The sequence below is a fragment of the Chaetura pelagica genome, unplaced genomic scaffold (assembly GCF_000747805.2).
Source record: "Chaetura pelagica isolate M959 unplaced genomic scaffold, ChaPel_1.0 scaffold12, whole genome shotgun sequence".
NCBI classification, from domain to species: domain Eukaryota; kingdom Metazoa; phylum Chordata; class Aves; order Apodiformes; family Apodidae; genus Chaetura; species Chaetura pelagica.
This window is the reverse complement of record NW_009952801.1, coordinates 3,334,878-3,361,232: the sequence shown is the minus strand read 5'-3', so window position 1 is coordinate 3,361,232 and position 26,355 is coordinate 3,334,878. Positions and strand designations below refer to the sequence as shown.

Below are 26,355 nucleotides of genomic sequence, written 5' to 3'. Positions count from 1 at the left end.
ACAGTAATGTCATATTCTGTTTTCATCTTTCTGTTTTTTACTCCTTTGTCATTCTGTTGCTTAGAGTATAAATAGTCAGGGCAGGGAACTTTTACTCATGTTTCTTTGACTCTTATGCAACATTAATTACAGCTATTTGAACCTGTAAATTTCAAATAAAATATTATACTACATATGACAAACTTTTTCAAAAGGGACTTTTTCAAAGTAGCTTTAGCTTTTACATTGGCATTGTTCCAGTGTATGGTTGAGTGGTTCCTAGTAGCTGACTATACTGTGCACTTTAAAGAGGAAGATACAAAGGTCAAGTTGTTGATAAAATCATTAGTGAAATGTCAGAAACAATTTAGTCTAAATGAAATATCTCCCTGAAGATAAGAAGTAACCATTATAAAACATTTGTTCCAACTGCTTATCTATTTGTTCCAACTGTGGCATTGAATTCATCAGATTAGAATGGGACAGTTGACAAAAACTGAATGCTAATATGGAAAATACATATTTTGAGAATACTTTCTCTGTAAAAACAAAGGATAAAAGAGGGCTTAGATTTGGGGAGAGTGAAGGCTTCTGGTGGTTTTTTTGAGGTGGTTTTTTTTCCTTTAATATAAACTCGGACGGAAAGTAATTTAACATTATTTCAATTTAATTTAATTTATTTTGAATTTGAATTTAATTGAATTTGATACCTTAGGTGGTATGCAATAAATAAGCTCAATATAGTATTGTATGTTTACACTGTGACATGACTTGTTATAATAGTAATATTTCTTGCAAGGTGTGAAAGTGTCCCAGCAGTTTATCTCATTGAGTCTTACCTGGTGATGGAGCAATTAGAGAGTAATGTTCACCCCTTTTCCAGCTTTTGTTTCTTCTCCATATTCTTTGGAAAAGAAGTTTGCAGTCTGCTTCACTGTCTTGTCAATCCAAACACCTGTCATTCTGATGAAACAGGCATGAGTCTCTCCTGCATTGGTGTCAGGATGTGATGACCTGGGATACAAGATAAGGAGCAATTGGTGCAGAGACTGAGTCCAGTGAGGGAAGCAGAACTTGATGTGGGAGATCTATGAAGCCTTTGGCAGGGCTCAAATTTGTGGTTTTAATATGAGAAAATTCAGCTTTGAGAGTTACTGCATCTCAAAGGTCTTTATAATTCAGATGATTATCACTACTTTAGGCTATTTAAAAAGCATGAGCTGCAGGACTTTCCCTGGTTTGCAGAGCCAAGGAAGGTTGATATTTGCAGTTATATTGTGCTTAAAGATTCTATATGAATTAAATAATTGATACTGGTTAAAGGGATATAATATTGGATAGATGACCCTCTCATATTTTCCTCTTTTTATACAGAATTTGGGTGTTAATAGTTCTGGGATTCATTATATACCACTGGTACTAAAGAACCTCCTATTTACAGGAACTTGGTTTAACAGAGATTCTTATTTGAGAGTATTTAAGACTGTAAAACTTGAATGTCAAAAAAGTAATTTCTTTTCAGATTAGGGTTTGATTAATTTTATTATTCTTCTATTAAGCAATAAAACCTTTATTTGAGGCTTGGGTAAAGCAACGTTTATAGATCTTTGACTTAATTTACAGCATTCACAGTGTGCACTGCATTCACTTTTCAGAATTGAAGTGCTGGATAATTAACACTGGCTGATATATTTATAATTAAATTTTAGAGTATTTCATTATTATTTCTAACAAATGATTTGTTGTATTGAAGACTTATGTTAACTGTGAATCTCAATGAGGCAGTAGTTGGTTGACATTAGCTATTAAAACAAAAGGGTTGACATGGTGGATCATAGGAAGTGCTATGCTATAGACATGCCTGTTCAGTCCCATTGAGGTCACATATGCTTGAATAACATTTCAAGAAATGAATTGTAATTCAAAGGAAGATTTTATGCCTTAAGATTTTATGCAGGGATCATATAATGCAAAAAGGCATTTAGATGCTTTTAAAATGTTACGCTTTTCATAAAATTTAAAAAACCCAAAATGTTTAATGTTTACAAGTGAGACTGGCTCTTTCTACACTTTAATTGTATGTTATTAACAGGGCTTCAGAAGTCCATTGTGCTCTTAAATGCAACTTTTCACAGTTCCTTATAACTGGCATCACCTATTGGGCTGCTGCTCAGTTCCTGGTGGTTTTTGTTGGAAGCACTTTCTGTGCTTCATTTGTATGATAACTCTAAATCAGTGAATCCAAATCTCTCCCTTTTTAGTTCATTTTCTCCCTCCTCTGCTCCAAAGTGAAGATTTATCCTGAGGCTTTGTTACTGTTAGTGAAACTTATTGACCTCTGAGTATATGTCTTCATTTCATGGATATTAGCTGATTTGATCAGGAAATAATAGGTCACCTTACACAACTATTGACTTTGTGGTTAGGGTGCTGTTCAGACTGATCTCAGTCACAGTGCCCCCACAATTTCCTTACTGAAAACAAAAACAGCTCAGCAACTTCAACACTAGATAGTATTTCATTAAACAATTTATGCCAGCCTGGATTTTTTTATTATAATGAGATGTGTACACTGATAAGACAATACAAATGCATAGATCTTTCCATGACACAAAGACTGATACAAAACTGGCTTGGCTAGCAAATAAGGATCTTTCTAACCAAACAAGACACTCTGCCTGCAGCTTACTGCAACTCTCTTCATATTTTGATGCATAGCTGAAATTCAAAGGACTAATTGTGGGTTATAAAACTGTCTAAGCTAGAAGTTAGGGTACTTTTCCCTCTCTCCCACAAACATGGGTGAAGACTAGGTGATTAATGTACATTAATTTCCAGTTTTCTGTAGGTAAATTATATACTCTGTTATTGATGTTAGGATTTTCTGTTGAATCAAATATGTAATAACAAAATGAAAGCCTAAAGACCACCCAGGCTGGCATTCATTCCTCATTCGACTGAAGAGTCGAATATCAAATTAAACTAGGTTTAAGCATGTTCTTCTAGAATCAAGGCAGACGAGACAAGTCATTTTAATAAAAAATCTATTTACCTTGTTTATATAGAAGAACAGAATCTAATTTATTTGTGTGCCCATCTGGACTAGATAGCTCATTTTAAGTTAATTTAACAAATGATAGACTGCTGCTGGCCCTTTCTTTCCCAGGAGAAGAGGTTGACAGACAGCTCTGTAGAGATGCAATCTACCCAATCCCGGTTGTCTGCGAAGCTCCATGCCCAAAGGACTGTGTGCTCAGCATGTGGTCTGCATGGTCCTCCTGCTCACACACCTGCTCCGGCAAAACCACAGAAGGGAAGCAGCTGCGTGCCCGCTCCATTCTGGCGTATGCAGGTGAAGGTAAGGTCACATACTCTTGCAGACTCTTGTTTGATTGTGGATTCTCAACTGGCTTTGCAATGGCAAAATATGTTCTGGATGAACAGAAACAAATCATTAGGTGGAGTTGTGGTTTTATGCATGCTTGTCATACATTTACTCATGGCAACTAAAGGTATTTTAAAGACAAGGTTTTACTTTGTTTATTAATATTGCTGTTTTTTATTATTCTGTATAATGTTACTGTTTTGACTTGAAACATATGATTTTCTTGTTTTCTGTTAAACAAGGCAAACAGTTTATTCTATGCAGACCTCTATTACAGATATTTATAGGGGATTGTTAGTCGCCCTAATTTAGGTCCAATTTGGAAAGATACAAGTACATATGCTGAAAAGATGAGAGTTTTAATGGGTTCAGATGCCCACAAATGGCTCTTGTAGCTCAAATTAGAAACTAACGTTACCTCATTAACATTGGTTTTCCTAGTAAGACCTTTTACCCTGCAATTCCTCACTCAAGTGAATGGTTTGTATTCATGCAAATCATCCTTTTGCAGCACCTGCAGCAAATCCAAAGAGAAGACATAGCTGGAATATAAAGAACAAAAAAAGTTTTAGTTATAGATCCATGTCTATTTTTGGTGATTTTCCATGCTTCCCATACCTGGTTTTGTTTGTTTTTTAAGTGTCGTGGGGTATAATAAAACAAATTTGTTCTATATGTGACATGGTTCTAAAGTGGCCACATCAGGTGTGCCAGGGTCAAACTGGTAAAATGCCTTGTGCAACACTGGCAGCAAGGAGACATAACCACCAGAGAGTTCTGGAAAAAGTTTACTCACTTGTATTACTGTAAGTAAAGTTAAATGCCCTCAACATAAAATTATTACATGTATGTCTTAGTTCTTTAAAACTGTTAAGCATTTTATTACTTCAAGTTAAGAGGAAATTAATTGAAAAGTGAAAGCTGTAAAGACATGGAAGAAGTAAAAGAGAATATCCGTTTTGAGAAACGGACAAAGAAAGGGGCAGGTTTCATTGTATACTAAATCACTTCTGTTTGCAAACACAGGTAGCTTCATTGATAAAAGCATGCTGTGTATGTGACAGAATTCAGGTAACTGTGAAAAAAAAAGAAATGTAGCAGGGCAGGGACTTTCAACCTTTTCCCTGAAAGATACCTTTGCTACAAGTATAAGAGGCAATCAGAACAATGCTTATTTTAGTAGATGATTCAAATAATAACTTACTTAGATAAATCTATGTAACAAAGTAGAAATGCTCTTAAAATAAGAAAAAAAAAGCCTTTTGTTGTCCCTTTTTTGTAGTGTGTCAAATGGACTAATTTTTGAAACACAGAGCCATGTTTTCGTATGATAATTCAAATAAACATATATTCATGCGCTTCTTGCTTTTCCAGGTGGATCAAGATAATAGATTTTTTATATGCTTGTGCAGTTTTGCTGGAGACGTAAATCTAACATCCTGACAAACATGCCACAGAGTGAAAACTTAAATTACTCCAGAAAATTATTCCAATTTCCTTTTTTTCTAAAAAAAAAAACACAAACAAAAACCAAACAAAACCTTATTGTATTCTGACATTGATACTTACTACATCTTAGGGTAATTTACAAGGCTGTGGATGCAACAGGGCAGTTAAGCATATCTTGGAATTTAGGTCTGTTGTGCAGTGATCAGAAACAGCACCAAGTGATTACAAGGATTGACAGGCCTCAAACCACGCAAGTACTAATGAAGAGATCCCTAAACTACTGCTGAGAAAGCCAACTCATTACCTAGATATTGTTGTGCTTCAGCTTTGCTTGAACCCTGGCCTCTATAATTATTCTGAGATGAGGTTATACTCTGTTTTTTTAAGGATACGAACTGATATGTCTACCTAGCTTATAGCAATTCTCTCACATCTTGGCCAGAGATCTTCAGCAACCATGCTCCTTTGTACTCTGTACAAACTCCAGAGAATAAAAATGTATCAATAAATAAAACAACCTTCCCAGGCTTGGCATATCATTACAAGTCTAGCCGGAGCATACATTTCACCTTTGCTTGTATTAAAAAATTACCAGTTTAGTTTTTATTTTTTATGCTTCACTGAAATTGGAGTTACTGTCATTTTTCTCCTTATACATCTCCTATGCCTTTTAGTAATTTGCTGCATGACAAATAACTGTATGACTTTTCACCTGCAGAAATGCATGACAGATCAGCTGGGTTCCCAAACATAGAACATTGATTGTGTGCTTGGAGCTGGGAGGTCATTTTATCTTCTGGGAGCACAGAATATGTTTGTGTATGAACATCTGTATTCTGCTGATACAAAAAGGAGCTCCAGGTGACCCTTTTTTTGGGAAACATGAGGTTCTCAGTTCTATTCAGAGCTTATTAAACATATGCATGACTGTTCATGAAAACTGTAAATACAATGTATAAATAAAAATCCCAAGTCTCATAAGTGTAAGACCTGTATTTCCACTTACACATTAAAACTGAGTTCTGAAAATAGCTCTAAGTTCTGTTCAGTCCCACAGGTATTTTCTTTTGGATTTTTGAACATTTCCTTGAACTCTTAGTGTGAAAGACAGGCTAGGTTAGGTAAGCCAGTTCATAGTAATTCCTGTACAATGTAGCCATGCTATTTGAGAACTTTTCTTCAGAACATAATAGGACAAACATATTGTGCATAAATATATACAAATTCTATTATATCAGGATTATATATGAATGAACGAAACAATGTGTAAGTCAGTTGCAAGCATATAAGTAAGGCTAAACTTTGCTGCTAAGGTGACATGAAGTGAGCAGGTTTATCACTGTGAGACCTTGATAACTCATCTTCTGCTAGTCATGGAGAATTCAATCTGCAAGCCTGGGAAGATCAAAGCATTGCAGGCATAATATACACAGGGAATACTGCAATCCCTTAAAGTCTCTGAAGTGCTTAATTCTTTTTCATTGGGCTGCTTAAATGTGAACACCCCATTGAAATTTTTGAGGCTCCGTAAATACATATGAAATAGGTTCTTTTATCTGGATCTCAGATGGCTTCTTATCAAAGTATTGTCTGTGATTGTTCAGTTTCTCTCCTCTTTGAAATACAAAGTACTATATTCTGTCATTTTGCTTATCAATGTTGGCAGATGACTGTCCATGATACAGCTATTTCATTTCACACTTAAGACTTTATTATTCTTGCTTCCCAGTTATTTATGCTGCTGAATTGGTTTGAAGAAACCATTACGTTAGTATAACTGGCCACCAGGAAACAGCCACAGTATAATCAATTTTCTTGCATGATTTAGAATAGGAATAATTCAGTAGTATTATAATAATTCCTTGGTGACAAGAACAACTTCACAGGAAAAATTGAAACCATATGTAAATTACTGTTGTGACAAAGTTTTCTAATGAGCTCTGGGATATAACTGACCCTCTAGCACCACACTGACTTCTACTTGAGCCAGGAGCTGACCTCAGCCATATGCCTTCTCATCAGCATGTCCTCATTCAGAACACCACCTCTTCTGCATGGTCAAACCACAGGCTGCAGAGCCTCAAGTACAGTGTGGTTATGCACATCTGGGTTGGGCTTATTTCTTTGCACTCAGAGGGGAGAGTGAGAAAGAGGAGAGGCTCTTTCTGCAAGATAAAGACTTCCTGTGGCTTGTGAGATTACTCCACATGGAAACTGGTGTCTCAATAACCATTTTTTGTATCTTTTCTGTGATCATTGTCCTCAGCGTGAAGGCTTGAAAGGTGAAGTGATTTGTAAATTTGCTTGCCTGTAGTAGTAGCTTATTTCTGTCACTGTCAAATGCATCTTTATCGCAGAGTAAGAAATTCAGGGAAGTTACTATCTCAAAATATAAAATGACAGCAAAGGACATGATGATGTTACCTGATGCATCATACTGTTGTTTTGCATAAGTCTAGTAAAGTCATCATATACAGCTCAGCCTATCTCTTGTTAAATGTAGGGTTTGTCTATTTTTGTTTTATTTTCTGTTTAGTATTTCTAGTAATTTTTTATTTCCTTCTTACAGTAAACCTTATCTAATTAGTAATACACACTGAATAGTGTGTATACAGGTTGAGTCTTTATTGGTTATACACTGCCATTGATTCACACAGCCAAATCAGTGTCATACAGAATAGCACAAATGTTGTGGATAAATTCCAGACTAATACTGAATTTGGAAAAGTAAAAATTAAAAAAAAAACAAACAACAAAACCCACAAGTCAAATGCAAATAAGAAAATAATTTCATTAAAAAACTTAATAAAATGAGAGTGAAGGACAATTCTGTTTGAAATATTCTCTTAAGCATACACATGGCAATGTCTGACTATGGCTCTTGTAGGTTCATGGATTAGCAAAGTATAATGCCAGAAGGACTATTTAGGGTAACCTCATATATCACAGACAAACATCACTGAGTTAGGAAGTATAGGCTATCAGTTGTCCATCTCATCAGGTGTTCTGTTTGACAGGGTCCCATAGCTTTACTGAATGTGTAAGGAATAGCTGGATCAAAGGAGTTTCTTCTCAATTCTAGGCATGTTATGGTTGATACACTTTAAAATTTTATTCCTGTTGAAGTTCCAGTGAACTTTGACTTTATAATTGCGAAAGATGAGTTATACTTAGGGCTTTTTAATATGTTTACTGTTCTTACACTTATTCTGTTTGTTTGGTTTTGATTTTTTATTTTCCTGGCTTGAAATAGCAGTGCTTGGTAATAAGTCTCAAAGCATAGAATGGAGTAATTGTTTTCCCAGCTAATTACTTTTTTGCCGAAGGATCAATGTTGGGGAAGATAGGGATGTTAATGAGTTTTAATTGATTTCAACAGAAATGGGAATAAAAAAGCACTAAGTTTTGGAACTGGAAAACCTGATTTTTGCTAGACTTGCAAAGTGACCTGACACCTGCTTATGAAGGTGAGCCAGGGAAGATGATGTTACTGTGCTTCCCCTTTTGCTCGGGAGTCCCTCTAGTTTAGATTGCTCCTTGGAGTGTGGGGTCTCGAGTTCAAATCCAGTCTGAGAAAGGACTTTAGGACAGACCTCTTGTTTCCCATGGGTTCACCCTAACTTCTGTCATATTGTATGTTATAGGAGAAGTCCGCTTGGTTTGTATAGTTGATACGTATCACGTGAGGAAGTGTGAATGTCTGCAGAAGCAGACCAGGAGACCTATATCAACAGGGCAATCTTTATTCCTGCATTAGTGGTTTGCATGTACTGACCATGTCTGTCTTCAGACAGTGCAACTGCCTCAAGGAGTGTGTACCTTATTCCTACGGCGATGAAGAAATGAGTAACGTTCACTCTCTAGATTACAAGAGGCACTACAGTTGCATCTGTTTTCTCAAACTTTAAGATTATTCCAGCTGTTTTGAAAGTTATGCATAAAATTTCATGCTTTTGTAAAATGATATCAAAATGGTTAATTAAAATTATCCTAAATGCTTTAAGAAATGTTAAGCATTCTGAAATTTAGAAGTTATCAAGACAGAGTCACAAAAAAAGACTTAAAAAAATCCAGTGTTTGAATATCCTTGAGTGAGATGCCTTACCCATTACCAGCTTAATATCAGCCAGAAAAGCAATCTATGCATATGACAATTCTGTTGAAGCATTCAAGGAAACTACCCTCATATTTCTGCTATTTCTGCAAAGCTCTCTCTCTGCAAAGCTACCCTTTCATTTCCAAGCATTCTTTGCTGAAGTATCCAAAACAAAAAATAAATTCTTCCACTCTAGCTATTTTTGTACAGTGAAATTCTCATTTTAGTACTGCTAAGAAGTTATGTTCAATCATCTGATCATGTGTAAGATGTATTTAGTATTGTATGTCCCTTTTTAATGTTTTCTGATAAAATTAAATGTCTTTCTTTTTTTATCTGATACTCATTATTTTTTATATTCCTGTCAAACTTGTCCTCATTTGGTGAAATGCTCTTACAGTTGAGATGAGCTTGTTACCCATACACAAATGTTGTAAAGAATGTCTCTAACTGCCAGTTTCCCAACCAGTTCTGCTTTTTCTATGCCTTTTCTAATTTGAGGGAGCACAAGGGAAGGCTGTTTTTCTGGAGAGAATGATAGACAGAATTATAAATAAATGGTTTAATTTTTTATGATTATTACAAATATTTGGTACTAGTAGTGGTTGTTTTATATTTCAGTAATATTTTTTCTACATTTTGTTAAGTTTTTAAAGTTGTTTTTCTCTGGTTTGGTTTAGTTTGGTTTGGTTGAGGTTTTTTAACTACTGGTTTAATCTGAACAGAACTGAGCTGCAGATATTCATGTCCCAATGGTTTTCATTTACAAGTCAATGTCACTTCCATTTTGTCCCCTGAATATACATTCTCACACAGCTGTAAAAACTGAATCTAAGTTGTCACTTTAGTCTCAAGTGCCTTAATAACTGATAGCTGCGGCATCCATTCCTGGGGAAACATTTTTTTCTCACACACACCCCTTTAATTTATGAATTTGCTTAAATATTTCCCTTGCATTTCTTCTTGAGCTAACATCATAATTAATTTAGTAACCTTCCTTATCTCATCTAATGCTCCTTTTTTAACCATTGTACTGGGGAAACATGTCTAGACTCCTCATGTGGATCAATAATCTTTCCGATGCCAAATAATTGGACTTCACTATCCCTGATTTTTTTTTTTTTTCATTTCAAATACACTCACTTCCCTAATTTCCTTGCCTATATTCCTATCTGCTGGTGTTATCAGGAGGATTTTTTTATTTCCTGAAGGAAGCTGCTTAAATAATTTTTTGAAATTTTTACATAACCATAATTCTGTTTTACCATTTTATTTTATTTCAATTTTGGATGCAAATGTGTAGGACACTTTGTCTTGATACTTTGTTTATTGACATACATTTTGAGCAATTCTGATAGAATTAAGTTGCAGACATTTTGAGACAAAGACCAATAAATTCCAGTACTTGTTTAATGACATTCACACATTTTAAGGTTTTTCTAATTCCTCCTTTGCAAAACTTAAAATTAGTTAGTCTTTGGCATGATATCTCTGCTAATATGATGTTTATTGTTATTTGGTTGCACCAATATTTTTAGCCCAAAGTCAGATTTCCATCTCTATGTAAATAATGTCTGAATTTGGATTTTGTCCCATGGTTTCATTAGAATGGCCATTTTTTTGTGTTTGCTGCAGATCTAGACATTTCACAGAAGCAACTTGTGCTATAAAATTATTTTCAGTCTTGTGAGATTGGTGTTGGAGTACTTGAAGTATTTGTTGTTTCTTTTATGACATTTAGTTGTTTGTTTAATTTTTTTCAATGACAACTGCTTAAAACCCCTTCCCTCTTGCATGTCTGTAAAACAGGACGTCAACCTAAAGTTCGGTGTTGGGATATTAAGGTTTATATGCTCTCTGACATGTGCTTGGTGTGAGCACACGTTTTCCTTTTCAGAGGAAAGTTGCATGGCTCATCTGAAGTAACTAACAGAAAGTGCCTCATTCAGTTATCTTTCTTTGTTCTTTTAGAAAAACTAAAATGTTATTTAGATTTTCCCTCATCTTCCATCACTTCGAGATAGGAGTCCTATTGTATCTTTGTAGGCCATGAATGTTTGAATTAATTCTTAAACCTAGATTCTGTATGTGTAGTAACACCAGAGATCTAGCAGACGTGCTGTCTACTCACAGTACTAGACATCTAGTAGCATATGATCAAGTCTTCACTCATGGAGGACTGGGAGACCAGATTAACTTTGAAGTGCTGAAACTTAACATAGTGACTGAGACTAGGCACAACAAAGAGCATATCTGAGCTTTCTTCGCAGTTATTGACACATAAATGCATTTTAATCTTAACCTACAACAGCCTTTATTATCTCAACGTGGGCCTGAAATTGCCCAGCTGTGCCATCCCCTTTGGTAATTATGTAGCATGGATAAATATCCACTGGGAGCCAGGACAAGAGCTCTGAAAACCTTTTTAATTGGCCTGTGAATTAGACATAAACAGTGTTTTCTACACATGCATAGCTAGAATATTTAACAATTTCTAGAGCCTTCATAGCTCCTTATGTGATCTCTTGCAGTCTCTTTTATAGAACCCAAAAGACAAAGGGCTATAGATTACGCCAAGCACGTTAGTGTGTTATAGAAGTTGTGATTATTTTGGCATCCTTATCGTGCACATTTACTGTCTATGTACAGTTATGAAAGTGATGATATGTAAGTACTAAGATGTCAAAGTGGGTTTGTTGTAGGTTTTTTTTTGTTTTGGGTTTTGGTTTTTTTTAATGTAACAATTAATTTCCTTCCACTACATGAACTTTTGTCCTGTTGTATTGTTCCAGGAGGAATACAGTGCCCAAATAGTAGCGCCCTACAGGAAACGCGGAGCTGTAACGAGCACTCTTGCACTGTGTATCATTGGCAGACCGGCCCCTGGGGACAGTGCATAGAGGATACATCTGTCTCTGCTTTCAACTCCTCTGCAAGCTGGAATGGGGAGGCCACCTGTTCTGTGGGGATGCAGACAAGAAAGGTCATTTGTGTGAGAGTCAACGTGGGACAAGTGGGCCCAAAAAAGTAAAGACCTTAAAATGTATCTTCATGCTATCATTATCTTTGGATTTCACTTCTTTATGTTGATATCACCAATAATTGCATGCTTAGACAAAAACCCCTCCATCTTTGTGTCTCATTAGGGAACAATTAATCTTTTAGAAATGCAAAACTAAAGCTACAGGACTACAAAATACCTTTCTCACTGCTGTTTTTTTTATGGGTGATATTTACAGTGATGATTTTGCTGACAGGTAACTGACTGCTAATTCCGTTTGGGTCCTTGTGATCATCAGGTCAAGACAAAAGTCTTGAGGCATGTGGGTGGTGTGCAGTACAGCACCATTTCCAAGATTCTTGTGGTACCTCCAAGCAAGTAGTACACTATATGGATTAGTGCAGTTCCATGGAAAAATACTGGTTTGTGTCTAAATTCAGTACCACCCATGTAAGTGCACCTTCTCAGGTGCAGAATGAGGAAGTCTAATATAGCTCTGACAGGGCATTAGTTTGAAACATTAGGCTGAACACTAGTTTGGCAATCTTTGTGAGGCTTCTTTTTCCCCATATTTGTGTTTTTCTCAGAGATCCCTTTGGACCAATGATTTAATTTTCACTTTAATATGTGACCAGGGTTAAATACAGATTAGCTGCTAATAAAATACATTTGATAGTATCTTTATACAATTTGGCAGTCTGTAAACATATCACACTGAGGACAGTTTCAAAGCTGGGACAGCTAATAGCAGAGGTCACTTAGAAAGTTCATGAGGCAGCTATTCTCACACTAAATATTTGCACAGTGCCTGCCATTTGTTGCTTGATTCAGCAGTAGACTTATTCCTAATTTACTTTAAATGGAAATATGTGGAATAATTCCAACGCATTGAGTAATCTAAATTGTGTGTCTGCATTATGTTGCTGTTCTATTCAGTCATGATACCATTATATCTTTTGTTTGGTACTCATTTTACATTAAAAAACTCTTTATGATTTATCTTCCTTTTTAAGTCTACTGTTAATGTCTCTTCCTTTGATTGTACCTTAAATTGTTGGGAGGAGGATTGTTTTGTTGTGTCATAAGTTAATCATGTGAAGTGAGAAAAAAATATCTTGGTTGACCCTTCAAATTGTCACAATAAAATCACTGGTTTTTAAAGAACCAGACATTTAACAAGAAAATACAAATAGGAATCTTGTTTTAAACTCCCCTTAATAAAAAGGATTACAGTGGTATGATGCAATCAATATTACTGGCCTTATCTACCTCACAAGTTACAGACTTCAGCTTGTATCTCTTCTGTTTAATTTGACCTTGAATAAGGACTGCAAAAAAAAAAAAAAATCAATACTTCGCTTTAAGCTACGTATACTAAATACAAACAATATAAAAGATAGAAATGGAGTTCTAATTGAACTAATTGCCTTGCCCAAGGATCTGAAGAGGAATTGTAATGTTCAGGGCTCCTGAAAGATTAAGCTTTCACTGAATCACTGAATGTGTACAGTTCAGACTTTTTAGGTATGCTTATAATTTCCATTGTTCTGTAAGGAAAAAGCCATTAATAGCCTAATGTTCAATAGTTTTAATATGCAGTTTCAATTTTAACCTTAGAGAAAATTTCTGAAAGTGTACGCAGCGTATAAGATTGGCAGCAGATATTTTTTAGTTTACCTGACCCTATTTAAGTCACCATGCATATATAATTTGATTTTATAAATTACATAGAAACAAAACACAATTTAAATTAAATTAAGAGAACTTACAGAGAGGTGGTAGAGATTTATAGATTTATGTTGCTATAACTATAATAATTCATGGTCTTTCACATGCGTGTTTTAGGCAGGAAAATGAAAGGATGGAGATGTCATTATACAAGGGCACCAAGAGGCTGGTGATGGTTCACAGTGATGGATGAAATTTTTATGTGAATTGACAGGCAAATGCAGAGACAACTCATGGAGATCATGAACTATCAAGTGCTATTGCTGAAGAACATATTCCTGTAAAGCTGCAACTCAACTTTTCTTCTCCCTTCCCCCTGCTTCTACTCCAACATTGACAACAGGCATAGCTCTCCACTGACCATGGAGACCACATTTTCTTGGTAGTTCATTGTTAGACTTGCCTATGCTCCCTTCAGCCTAGCAAGAAGAATGCCTCACACAAGCCAAGCCTCCCCAGCTGATCCAATCCAAATATAAATCTGGTCTCTCATCTCTTTGGACTAAGATGCCCAGCAGCCACAAGAGGAAAAGATAGCCAGAGTAACATTTTTGCTGAAATGAGCCAAAAGCTCAAATATGTAGAAGTTCTGTTTTCTTGACTCTTCACATATTACTGAGAGTCCACATGCTGTGTCCTTTTAGGATATGGTAATTTTGAAATTATTTTGAAGATCTGCAGTACTTCTGTAAGAGGTTGCATCATTCTGAAAACAAGTATTGCGACATAGAGATGTTTGTCCTTGAGGAAAAATGAGAACACAGAATGAGGGCAAGTGACCTAGGTTAATGAAACCCATATGTGGCCATCCAATAATCAGTTTTATATGCTGATCAAGCCTCTTCCTAAAACAAGCAAGGTTTTTTGTCCTTTCTGACAATCTTTCACAGTCTCATTGATCTGGCAGTTTCAAACCCTTTTCTAATTTCTGTCATAGTCATGTCCAGCTTATGCCTATTCACTCCTTGGTTAGCAATTTTATTTAGTTTAAATATGGTTCCTTCTATATATGCTTCTTGGAAATTTATGAAGAGAAAAAAAATGTGTTTTGCTAAGCTAAAATAGATGGCTTTTATCATAGTTATTTGGATGGTTGAAAATAACTCAAAAGGCAGAGTTTGGAAGAGTGTGTGAGGAATCATGTTGTTTGGATTTTTTTTGTTATTGATGGGTTTTTTTGGTTAAATCCTCAGATGTGGAATGAACCATTTTGGCTTGCTTCTACCAGCTGTATTTCAATTTTAGCATTTTTTTATTTCTGAGCTCAATCCTGGTGAATTCTGGGCAGCTAGCACTGTCCTCATGTGCCTGCAGGCATTCAGTATCTCTCGTGATTCATTACTTCACTGCAGAATGATTGTTTGCTTGATAATGCTTGTTTTTTGGGGGGGTTTTGTTTTTTAGATGCCCTGAGAGCCTCCGACCAGAAACAGTGAGGCCTTGTCTGCTTCCGTGTAGGAAGGACTGTATTGTGACTCCGTTCAGTGAATGGACATTGTGTCCTTCTTCATGTCAGGAAGGTAATTTTATCCATTGTGTGGTAGTAGGCAGCTGTAAGAAAAAAAGGAGTTAGACTAGCCATCAATTTTGGCAGGTTACTTATACACATCTCTTTCTGACAGGGAACATGTTATAGCTGGTAGAGCAGCTGCAAGGATGATGCAGTTTTTTTGTTGAATATAATAGTTATTTCTATACGTTTCCTATAAGCATTAATTTGGGTTTGTTTTTTTCCCCATTTTGCCTGCTTTGATGTTACAAACTGCCATTTGCATGTCGCACTGATAAAGAGATAACTAACCACAGACCACATAATATTTAGTGTAAAGACTAAACCAGACAGTTTTACAAGCTCTTAAAAGCAGTACAGGTCTCCCTTTAATTTTTATTGCATTGAAATCATACATAATGTTAAATTGATGACTGGCTTAATATTGCCCACATTTTTCTGCATTATCTCCTTTTCTCTCTTGAGCTTAACAGGAGGTATTTTTATAATATGTACTATTACAGACAGAGTCTGTAATACCCTGAGTTTCACGGTGTGCTAATCCCCATGTGAGACATGGTGATTACTTACAGCTACCATATTATCAGAATGTAAGATATTGTTACATCAAATGTACACACTTTGAATGTCATGGCCAATTCTTTATGCTTTGTAAAGTACCACTAGCATAAAGTCATTTTTGCCATAATTCCTATTAGTGCTTAGTACATTCTAATAAATAAAAAATGGGTTAGGAAGATTAAATTTATAACCTTTGAAAAAGAACAGTGAAGTAAGACCATTGAATTTGAATCTATTAAATAGTTATTATTTAATGCTATGTTATTTAAGCGTTATGAATAGTTCCTTCTGAAATATTTTTTTTGTCATCTTGGACAGAAATGCCATCCTCTTGTGCTCTTAGTTCTGTGGGTTTTAAGAAAGGTCTTGATGCAATTAATATATCTGCATGAATATTGACTACAAACTAGCATGTATGTTGCTAAAAAGAAGAATATTTTTGGACCAATATAGGTCCTTTGTCTGTTCAGTGAGTCAGACCCTTTTTATATGTTGCAAATAATGTTTATTTCATGGGTTTTACCCATTTGTGTCAGCAAGGCGGTCAGCAGCTTTCCTGAGCTGCACGTCTGTCTTGTCCCTTGTGCCAGCTCCTGGCATCTTCTGGAGCTGATTGACTCTGAAGCAAAGGGTTTCCTATACGTTGAAAAGTGGCCAGGTGGTGGAGAGCCACCACCGGGATTCTCCTGCCGCTTGCTCCTAATTACAATTGCTTGGCTGAGCTCCAGCACGCTTCTGCGTTCGGACAAGCTGCAGCTGCTGTAATAACCCACCCAAAGCTGATACCAATGCGGTCAGCCAAGTGTCTGTGCCACAGCTAGCTGGGAAGGGAAAGAAAAAAAGAAAACAAAAAAAAGGAAAACAAACAAACAAAAAACATTTACAGGATTTTTACCTCATGTTTGTGTATTAGGTATTTCTATGGAATTAATGTAAATTTGTGTTTTCTCTTAATTTTCTGTCTCAAGAACTGACATCTGAAGATTACCGGAATAAAAATTCCTACAAGAACTCTTTGCTGTTTATCATTAATAATGAACGAGTATAATAATTAAAAACTGTAAACTATAAATTAATTCCAGAGTGGGAAATAAAACTTTGCATTTAAATGTAAGGCGTGCTCTTTTGAAATATTTTTTGTGTATCTAGATAGGGTAATGCTAGTCCCAGGTGTGAAACAATGGTATAAGGAGCAGAATTAAAGCCTGACCTGGAGAGAACCAAGACTGTAAATTAAATTTGTTATATTCCTGGCTGTGGAGATAAGCAAAAGACAAGCAGATTTTCTGATTGAGTCATTTACTGAGTGAAAAAATTGTGACATTTTATAATGTCTTTCCATTAATTTCTGGTTTTGAATGCACATGATTAGGGCAAATTTACACCTTGAAACTGTAAAATGTAAAAGCAAACTGAGGTAGTTTAAGTTTTGTTTGCTTTAACTGTGCATTCCCTTTAACTGTATATGAATTTGTTCTGTGTTGCTACTGTTTCTTTCTCTTTACTTCTGGTTCCTGGCCTTTAGCTGAGATTAAATTGTTTTATCTGTTTGGCCTAATTTTCTGCTTATGGACAAAATAACATGTCACAATTGACTCAAATACCTGCTATTTTATATTTTTCCCTTAATTACTGTCATGCCTATGTAGCAGCAGGAGAAACAAGCTCTTCTACTCTTTACAGGGGGTGTCACGGTGCAGAAGCAGACTCGTCACCGAGTCATCATCCAGTTCCCCACCAACGGTGGTCGAGAGTGCCCGGACTCCTTGTTTGAGGAAAAGGAGTGTGAAGCTTCTCCTGTCTGCCATAGCTACAGGTACTCTAAATCAGCCAGAGACAGCTCAGACACGATTTTTCAACCTGGACTACCTCAAAAGCTTGTTGAATTCCAATTAAAAAATTAGAATGCATAGCTAAATCAAGGTTTCAGAACAAATACATAGACTCAGTTGGGCCCAGAGTGAGTCACTAGTTCATTTTGTTCCAGCTCCTTTGCAGGAAAATTACAACCACATTACTTTCCAGGATAAATCTTTTTTAGCAACTATTTTGAAATTCTATATGATGAAAAAAAGTCTTCCTTTCTAAATGACCCAAAGCACCTAAAAGCAGACTCATCTCTTTAGGAGAGCCGAGTTCTGCTGCCACGCTGTGCCATGCACTGTATCCTCCATCTTTCTATCCGCATCATTGTCCACAGGCGATACCACACCTAACATACAGAATTCTCTGTGTTGACTGAATTTTCACCAGAGAATAATGAGGACTGTTTTGTCAGGTGGGGATGTCACAATCCGTGACCTATTATATCTCCTTATTGGAGTGTATTAACTTATCAGGATTTGCTGAGAGATCCACACGTGGGTATCGCCTCACACAGAGGATACAGGAACTTATGTCCTGACTTTTTTGAGTGAATAACTCGCTCAGTGCTTACTAAATTTCTAACAACAGCAAGGTTTATTGTGGGGAAAACAAAGCAATTTGGGGCAGGAGGTTCAAAAGGAGTGATTACAAGACATTAAACATATATGGGTACACCTTAGTTACACATCTTATTCACATGAGGGAAGCAGAGGGGAGGCATTTGCCCGAATGGCTGGATTATATTTTCCCCCATAAGCTGGGGTAGCCGGAATTGTCTCACCACGGCAGTGCAGGTAGGATGAGCTGGTAGCAAAGAAGCTGTGGGCACTCCAAGCGCAGGTCGCCCCCCCCCACCACAAAGCGGCGGCAGTCGGTGCGCGGCTCCGGGACCGTAGGTGTGCAGACGCTGGAAACGCGGCGGTTTAAGCGGCGCTGGGACTTTTGGCAGCAGCGGCGGCGGGCAGGCAAGCGGCAGCAGCGAGCGGGCAGGCTCTGCAGCGGGCGGCTCCCAGCAGGAACGGCAGGCAGCAGGGCAGCTGAGCGGGCTGGCAGGCAGCAGCAGCAGAGCGGGCTGGCAGGCAGCTCCCAGCAGCGGGGACGGGCGGCAGCCTAGTCCTGCCCCTGCTTCCGGCCACGGCTCCTCCCCTGCAGCAGCTGCACCCCCCCCATACACACAGAGGGGGTTCAGTGCCGTGTGGAGACACCGTGTTAAGTCAGTTTTGTCGGCTGACTCAAAGGACATTTCATGTTCGTGTAAGGAAATACCTGGTCCTTCACAGGGGATCTCCACCATAATTGATTAAGAAAATTTTCAGGCAGTTTTATAGTATCTATCTGAATGGTATAGGAAAGTCTACATCAGGATCTGGCTGTTGAAACAGACAAAGTTTAGAAAAATCTAGTGCAGTTAGTTGGATTTACTTGAAAAAAAAAAAAATGAAAAAGATTTTTTTTTATGAATAATGCATACATTTCAACTGGAAGCCAATGTTCTGTTATTCCTGTGCCTAGAGAAAAACATTTGCTAGTTCCTATGAAATCCCCCTCTGTTGCAGTGCTGCAAATAAAATTGAAACTTATTTTGGAAAAAAAAAAAAAGGATGATTAAAAAATGTGTTGCTTTCAAAATCTGATAAGAATTATCTTTGTAAATTCATTAGGAGATCATACTGTATATAGCTGAAAGATAGGAAAGGATATAAAACAGGATTGAGAAGCTAACAAAATCAGTTCTCCAAACATCAAATACAGTTCAAGAACTTTTTCTAGTCAATACCACCGTTAGAGTTTTATCTTTTGAAATGATGCCTGCTCCTCTTCTCTTTAGTATCTTCAATTTCAAATTTTACCTGAGCTAGTGTGTGATGATGTGCCGGGAAGAAGAGTTGCTAGGAAGTGGTAGATCAGATGATTTAAATTTCAGGACAGAAACTAATACTATAAACATTTTCTGTATATTTTCTTTAGCATCTTTCTCACCTATACACATGCTGCAACAGATGGACTCACACTCAGCTTGGATGATGCTTTAGTTAGATGCAAGCCTGCAGAGGCAAGTTGCAATGAAACCTGAGGTGCAAAATGATTGAGAAAATTTTGAACATGAGAACAGTTGATGGTTTCACCTGTAGACAGAATTCCCTGCCCCTCACCCCTGAGTAATTCAGATAACAGTGGATTATTTCAGAGATGTGACAGCAACCAGACTTGCCTGGATTTGTTATATTTAATGCCTAGGGTATTCTACAGCACTAGAAAGGAACTTTGTAAAAGTTTCATAGCAGTTTATATTAATAATAGAATAATTTAAGCAGCCCAATATTGCATTTCTTATCAAAGCTTTTGCAAATTCTTTTTGCCTGTGTAGGGTTTTTTTTATATGCTCTGGGCCCATACTCACTTTATGTTGGATCTCTTGGTTGACTCCACATTAGTAAGGTGCTGTCATTCAGCTATCACAGATACCAGGTGCTCTGGGGTTGCCTGAGGCACCCTTACAGTCATTTAAACCCACCCTCCCAATGCTTTGCTGTAGCTGGGGTCCCTTTTCCTTCTGATTTCTCTTTTTGCAAATGTGTTTGGAAGATGAAGCTTAGCAATTTGTTTGTTGTGAAAACTTTACCTTTGTAATTGTAGCATTTGAAATTTGAGAAAACAAAAAACCTCAGACTTTGCTCATCTGACCTCATTGTCTGTAACTCCATGACTTGTTTGTGCTTCAAGCAAGGCAGAATTGCTCCATTTGTTGTTGTGCTGCAAAGAATATGTAGGAGAGGGAAAGAAACCACCTGGGAAAGAGGAAAGAGGGAAAAGATAAAGAAATGCATTAATACTTGTATGTGACAGCATTTACTGTCAAAAGAGCTGCCAATACTGCATGAACCAGAACTCTGGGTGTGTATTTGGGAAACTTCAACATATCTCTGCTTCACTGAGATAGTTGGAAAAAAGAAAGGAAGGGAAGGTGAAAAAGAAAGAAGGCTTATTAAGATGTGCTAATATTTAAAACTCATCCTCATTTAATGGGTGCATGTTGTTTTTATGAGATGTTAGTGACACTTCACTTAGTCTACTTTTCAATTCTAATTGTGTACATTTTTTGGCTGGTAAAATACCTTGAGCATGCTCAGATATAAACCCATAACAAAGGAGTTCTGTTACATGGGTATTCAAGTCACATAATTTTATTATTTTGTATAGTGTTATTTTAAAAATTTCTTTCTCACATCTTGTAGAAGTGTGTTAATGCTTTTATTTGGGTGTAATCCTCCTTGTGGTTTGTATTCACTGTGTATTTGTTAGGTTGTGTTAATGTACCTTTATACTTGGAAGTCCTTGAAAATAGATATGATTTGCTTTCTCTTCCCTCCTCTGACTCTGCCTTCCTTCCTTGTGTTCTTAATGGCCTAATCCTAAAAGGAACAGAAAAGTTAACAAGAAAGAGGGAGAAGTTTATAGTATTGTTACTGTTTGTTGTGAATTTTCTGTGACCAATTAATAATAAGCAATAGCTTTCTAATACTACCTAGCATATGTGCTGCCTCAGTTTTGATCGCTACAAGTTTAGATGGATTGTCTCTTCTCATTTCAGGTGGAAGACTCACAAGTGGCGCAGGTGCCAACTAGTACCATGGTATGTGCGCCAAGACAGTCCAGGAGCACAGGAGACGTGTGGACCTGGGCTACAAGCAAGAGGTTAGACTCTTTATTGCTGTCATATATGCCTCAGAAATGTATAGTCACACTGCTGTGAGAAGTACCTTAAATTTTAGTCATTACAACTTAGCATGAATTTTATCTATATTTAAGTTCATCAGCAAAGGAAAACACTGAATGCTAATGTGGTAGTGTGCATCCTAACCAGTATTTTGCAAATGTTTTATTCACAAAATATCAGTATTAATTTATTTTTAAGTATAGATTAGTGGCTAATTTTAAGGTATTGTTTGTTCAATTTATTTCACCATCGTTACCTGAAGCAAATTTGCAAAGGTGTTTGCAGAAAGTAGGTTTTAAAAATAAATAAATAAAGAAGGAAAGAAAGAAAGACAGGGAGGGAGGGAGGGGTGATTTTACACGCTTCTGTTTATGAAAAAGTTTGTGTTAATTCACCTGTGAAAATGTGACATTTTTCATGTGGCAAGGATGTGAAGGCATATTTACAGGTATGTCCATTAGACCAAATATAAGACTCTTTACTCCCTGTGTTTGTTTGAACCCTACAATAGTTTTCAGCTGGAAGGATGCTTTGGAGGTCCCTTGGTCTAACGTTCCACCTGGACAGGTCCAGTTTCAACATTAGATCCCACCCAGACTAGAGCAGTTTGCTCAGAGCAATGTCTCAGCATGTTTGGAGTATCACCCAGGATGGAGATCCCACAGCCTCTCTGCACATTTGCTCTAGTTCTTGTCCAGTCTAGCACTGCATTTTTTTCCCCTAATATCTAGGCTGAAATTTCCCTTGCTGCAGTCTGTCAGTGGCCCCTTATCCTTTCACTATATATCTCTGAGAACAGTCTGGCTCACTCTTCTCTATACCCATGATTTAGGTAGCTGTAGTAAGCAGTGTGAGCATTGAGAGATGCAGGACTTTGCATTTACACTGTTAAAGTTCAGTGCCAGCCCAATTCTCCAGGCTGTCAAGGTCTTCCAGGTAGGTGCTGACCGCTCCTCTCAAACTCACATTGTCCCAAATTTGCTGAGGATGCTTTCTGTACAGGTTGTTAAAGATGCTAAACAGAATTGGCCCTGGAATTATCAACTGAGGAGCAGCACTCTGAGCCAGCTACTGGCTGGACTTCGAGCTGAGTGATCCAAATATTCATCTGCCATTTCCATTAGATAACAAAAAATTTCTAGCATCCCTATCCAGCTTTACTGTCATCTGTCTTCATAGAGAGCTTTGTAGATTTAACAGAACTGTATGACTCTGTAAAGGATAGTCAGGAGACAGTTTTTTAGGGGCATTAAAAAAATTCAGTATGAAAAAAACTGGAGTTCCTCCTTGCTGTGTTCTGGTAATTTCATTGCTTTGAACTACTAGTCAACCCTGAATTCCAGGAAAGTGTTTTTTCTTTTGCCTTTTCTGAGTGCCAATCCATTAAAACAATATTGGCTCAGCAGACTGTGGAATTCTTGAGAAAGATACCACTAACTGCAGAACTGAAATGCTCTGGTCATTAACTTCCCTGCACTATTGAAGTAGGTTATGGTACACTTTTAAAAGTCATAGAGTAAATCTTAAGCTAGTAACTCCTACTGCTTACTCAGAAAGTGTTACAGGAGATCAATTTAGGGCTTATCACAAAATGAAACCTGAAGGTATTGCCTGCTAATACAAAAGACTGCTGGCTGTGATAATTCTTTGGAAAGTTTATCACTAATGCAATCTATTTCTTCAGCTCTGGAGAATACATTCAGATTACACACTGAGAAAATAAGATTTCTGTCTTTGACAGTAGGAGTTCAGATAGTACAAAATGTCTTCTGTACTAGTGTGGTAATACCTAAGTCTCTTGACTTTGCCTCAAAGTCAGTTAATAAAGAAACTGTACTCCATGCAAATGGTTATTTTATTATTCTTGTGCATCATAAGAATTACCTTTTTTAAAATTGTAATTTCTGTAATTTCAGTCATCTGTGGTATACACACATATGGAGTAATACTAATTGGAGTAATAATAGGAGATTCAATGTGAATATCAGAAAAAACCTTTTTACTGTGAGAGTGACAGAGCACTGGAACAGGCTGCCCAGGGAGGTTGTGGGGTCTCCTTCACTGGAGACATTCAAAACCCACCTGGACGCGTTCCTGTGTGATGTGCTCTAGGTGACCCTGCTCTGGCAGGGGGGGTGGACTGGAGGATCTTTCAAAGTCCCTTCCAACCCCTAGGATTCTGTGATTCTGTGTGATTCATGGAGAAAGCTAAGTTGGATAACCAAAGATTATTTGTGCCTCAGTCCAAGTACCTAAATATGAATCTACATATTGTCTAGCCTGTTGCAGTTGGTAAAATTACAGCCTTTAAAGACAGTATTTTTTGGCCCAATATTTTTCCCATCAATGTAAATCATGTAAATTAGAAGAAAATGTCAGTTTCAAACACAGTTTTCTTATATATAATGTCTCAGTGTTTTAATACCTGATGAGAGGTTGGATATGTATTTTCTGCTCAGTAGTGCAAACTGGTATTCTGTAGGAGCTAACTAAACTAGTACAACTTTTTCGAGAGTTAGAAAAGTAATTTTTTTCTAAATACCTTTGGAAGTAACAGTTGGATTTTTGCACTTTCACTGTGGAAAACATACTTTTGCAATTCTAGAGATTATTGGCTGAAGCTTTATTTATTTACTTTGTTCCTCAGAAAACTACATTTTTAATATTGAGAGTGTATTTTATTTGTTGAATACTTCCTATTGTAATATTGTTTCCTACACAGGGCATTAACATATTCCCTTTCCCCTCTTATATTTCAAGTTCTGCCACAAAAATAGCCACGCGTGAATTGTCAGTGGGCACATTATGTTGTTTGGTCCCCTGTACAAGAGCTGATTTCATGCAAGGTGGGTGCTCACTGAAGGGAGGCTGACCTGAAAGTGAGCATCTGCCTGGCTGAGCTCTGCTCTGGACAGTATTAGAAAGATTTCACCAGTTTCTGAAGGAAGGTTCTGGAAGTTGGTTTGTCCCATCTCCCTGCTCACTGTAGAATCCTGCCCATGTGCTTTCCTTGCCATAAATAAAGTTTCTACAGTCTATGAAATGCTTTGCATGACAATATTTTATTAAAAGTTCTGGAATAGAAAGAATGTATTTAAATAGTATTTTGCTATGCAGGTGCAGAAAAGACTGAGTTACTACTGTGCAAATCATTTAAACCACCCTAAAATCAGGACTTGATAAAAAGTGACATATGAAATCCATTTGGTATAACGTTCTGATACAGCATCTATAATCTGATATTGGAATAAATATATTTTTACCAGATTATTTAACTATTAGTTGGTGATTTCTGTACAAACGTTTACCATACTTTGAAAATGTAGACATAGCAGCATTTCTTTTCCAGTTGAAAAAGAGTTACCTCTCAAATTTCTGATGCTTATGAATACAGAAATCACACATTCATTAATCTGTGGTAATTTACTATTGATGACAAAGTGGAATAATAAGATTATAGAAGTAATCTCAAGGCTTTGGTTTCCTGTGGATTGTCCTTTTGTTTTGATACTCAATAGAGCAAGTACTTGCATTCTTGTATATGAGAACAATTTGTTTCCTCATTTTCAGTGCAAGGGGAGGTTGTCAATGCTATTAGTTTGTCCTATTTCTGATCTGATTGCCTATGCACACTGTAACATGTACAGTATTGGCAAATGTGTTAAATAAGAAAAACAGGAATGTACACCAGGGAAAAGGCACATCTGACTATGCATTCATTAGCAGTTTATTTTGAACAAAGTAGTCTGCACTGTATTTTAGTTAGAAAGATAATTAAATCTGAAGGAAATCTAGGAGTTAGAAATCATTAAAAATGGCTGATTAGGTGTCTGTTCTTAAGATCCTATTAATATCTATATTACAAATTTACTATTTCTGTCTCTAATCTTCAATATTTTTATCATATAGGCTTTTCTTGGCAGAAGAGATACTTGGGTGAATCATAAAGTTTGTGATACATTGTTAAAGACATTGTTAAAAAAATGAACAATAAAAAAAGAGAACAAGAGAGTAAATGTTTGATAAAGCCAGGCTAGTAGCATTTGATAGGGATGTGAGCTATAAAATTAACCGTGAGAGGAACCTGCTTCAGTTAAAGTGTGCCAAGAGATAATACTTTGTATTCTTAGGGATGACATTTATTACAAAATAGATAATGTCAAAGCAGTGGTCTGCTCAGTGAGATTGATTGATGTATGAACCCTGAAATTGTGGACAACACAGGCAGGTGTGCCTTGTGTTAAGTTATGCTCATACATTAAAAAAAAATCTGGGCTGGTAAACTTCAGCTGCAGTGACTCAGAGAAGGAACTTAGAAATATAGTTAAAACACCTTTTATATATGAAAACCTAGGAAACATACTCTACCAAAAGTACTTGTTTTGCCAGTAGATTCTGCAGATGCAAGTAGGGCTAGTTGGACTGCATCTCAATGCTAGTGTGGAGGACATGTAGCAGATGAGAAGTTCAGGTGCTCAAACTGCAATAGCCTAATCACATCCCCATGTATATGGGTGGATGCACGTATGGTGAGGGCTATCCTGGTGACTGAAATTAGATTTGCAAAAGGATGCACAGCCTGCAGTCCTTGCCACCATGAATCTTACTCTGAGCTTACTAGGAGGAATGGGATGAAAACTGTGAAAGCTGTCAGCATATTCTGTAATAGAAAGAGAAGGGTTATTTATAAAATTGAAGCAGAAGCATAAGTAACCTGGCTGTCAGAGAGAATATCTGAATAGCTGTACTTGACGTCGCTGGGAATTGGCCATTATTAAAGAGCTGATCCCAAACTCTCACTAGTCTTTATTCACAGGGTATATATAGACTTACTTGAAAGACAGTGGAGCAGGGGAATTGGAGTAAGCTTCCCAGGATGGTCTTGAGCACATGAGGGGGCCTTGCAGGCTTGTTTGAGCTGTGGGCAGGCTCAGAGACAGAACCATGGTCAAAACCCCTTTCCTCTCACTGTGGCTAAGCAGGAACTGCAGCCTCCCTCCCTAGGCACTGCTTATCTATGGGGGGAATGTTTGCTTTTGTGGGGGCTTTGTGTCCTCATCAA

At 37.0% G+C, this 26,355-nt stretch overlaps 1 protein-coding gene across 1 annotated transcript in view; it reads left to right on the top strand.

Annotated features, from left to right (window-relative positions):
* THSD7A (thrombospondin, type I, domain containing 7A) overlaps positions 1–26,355 on the top strand; it is a 196,484-nt gene that overhangs the window by 123,926 nt on the left and 46,203 nt on the right. The window contains exons 7-11 of the mRNA XM_009994927.1: positions 3,146–3,337; positions 11,702–11,936; positions 15,043–15,158; positions 17,393–17,525; positions 21,168–21,271. Coding sequence (XP_009993229.1) covers positions 3,146–3,337; positions 11,702–11,936; positions 15,043–15,158; positions 17,393–17,525; positions 21,168–21,271 — 780 coding nt within the window. The remainder of the gene's footprint in view (positions 1–3,145; positions 3,338–11,701; positions 11,937–15,042; positions 15,159–17,392; positions 17,526–21,167; positions 21,272–26,355) is intronic.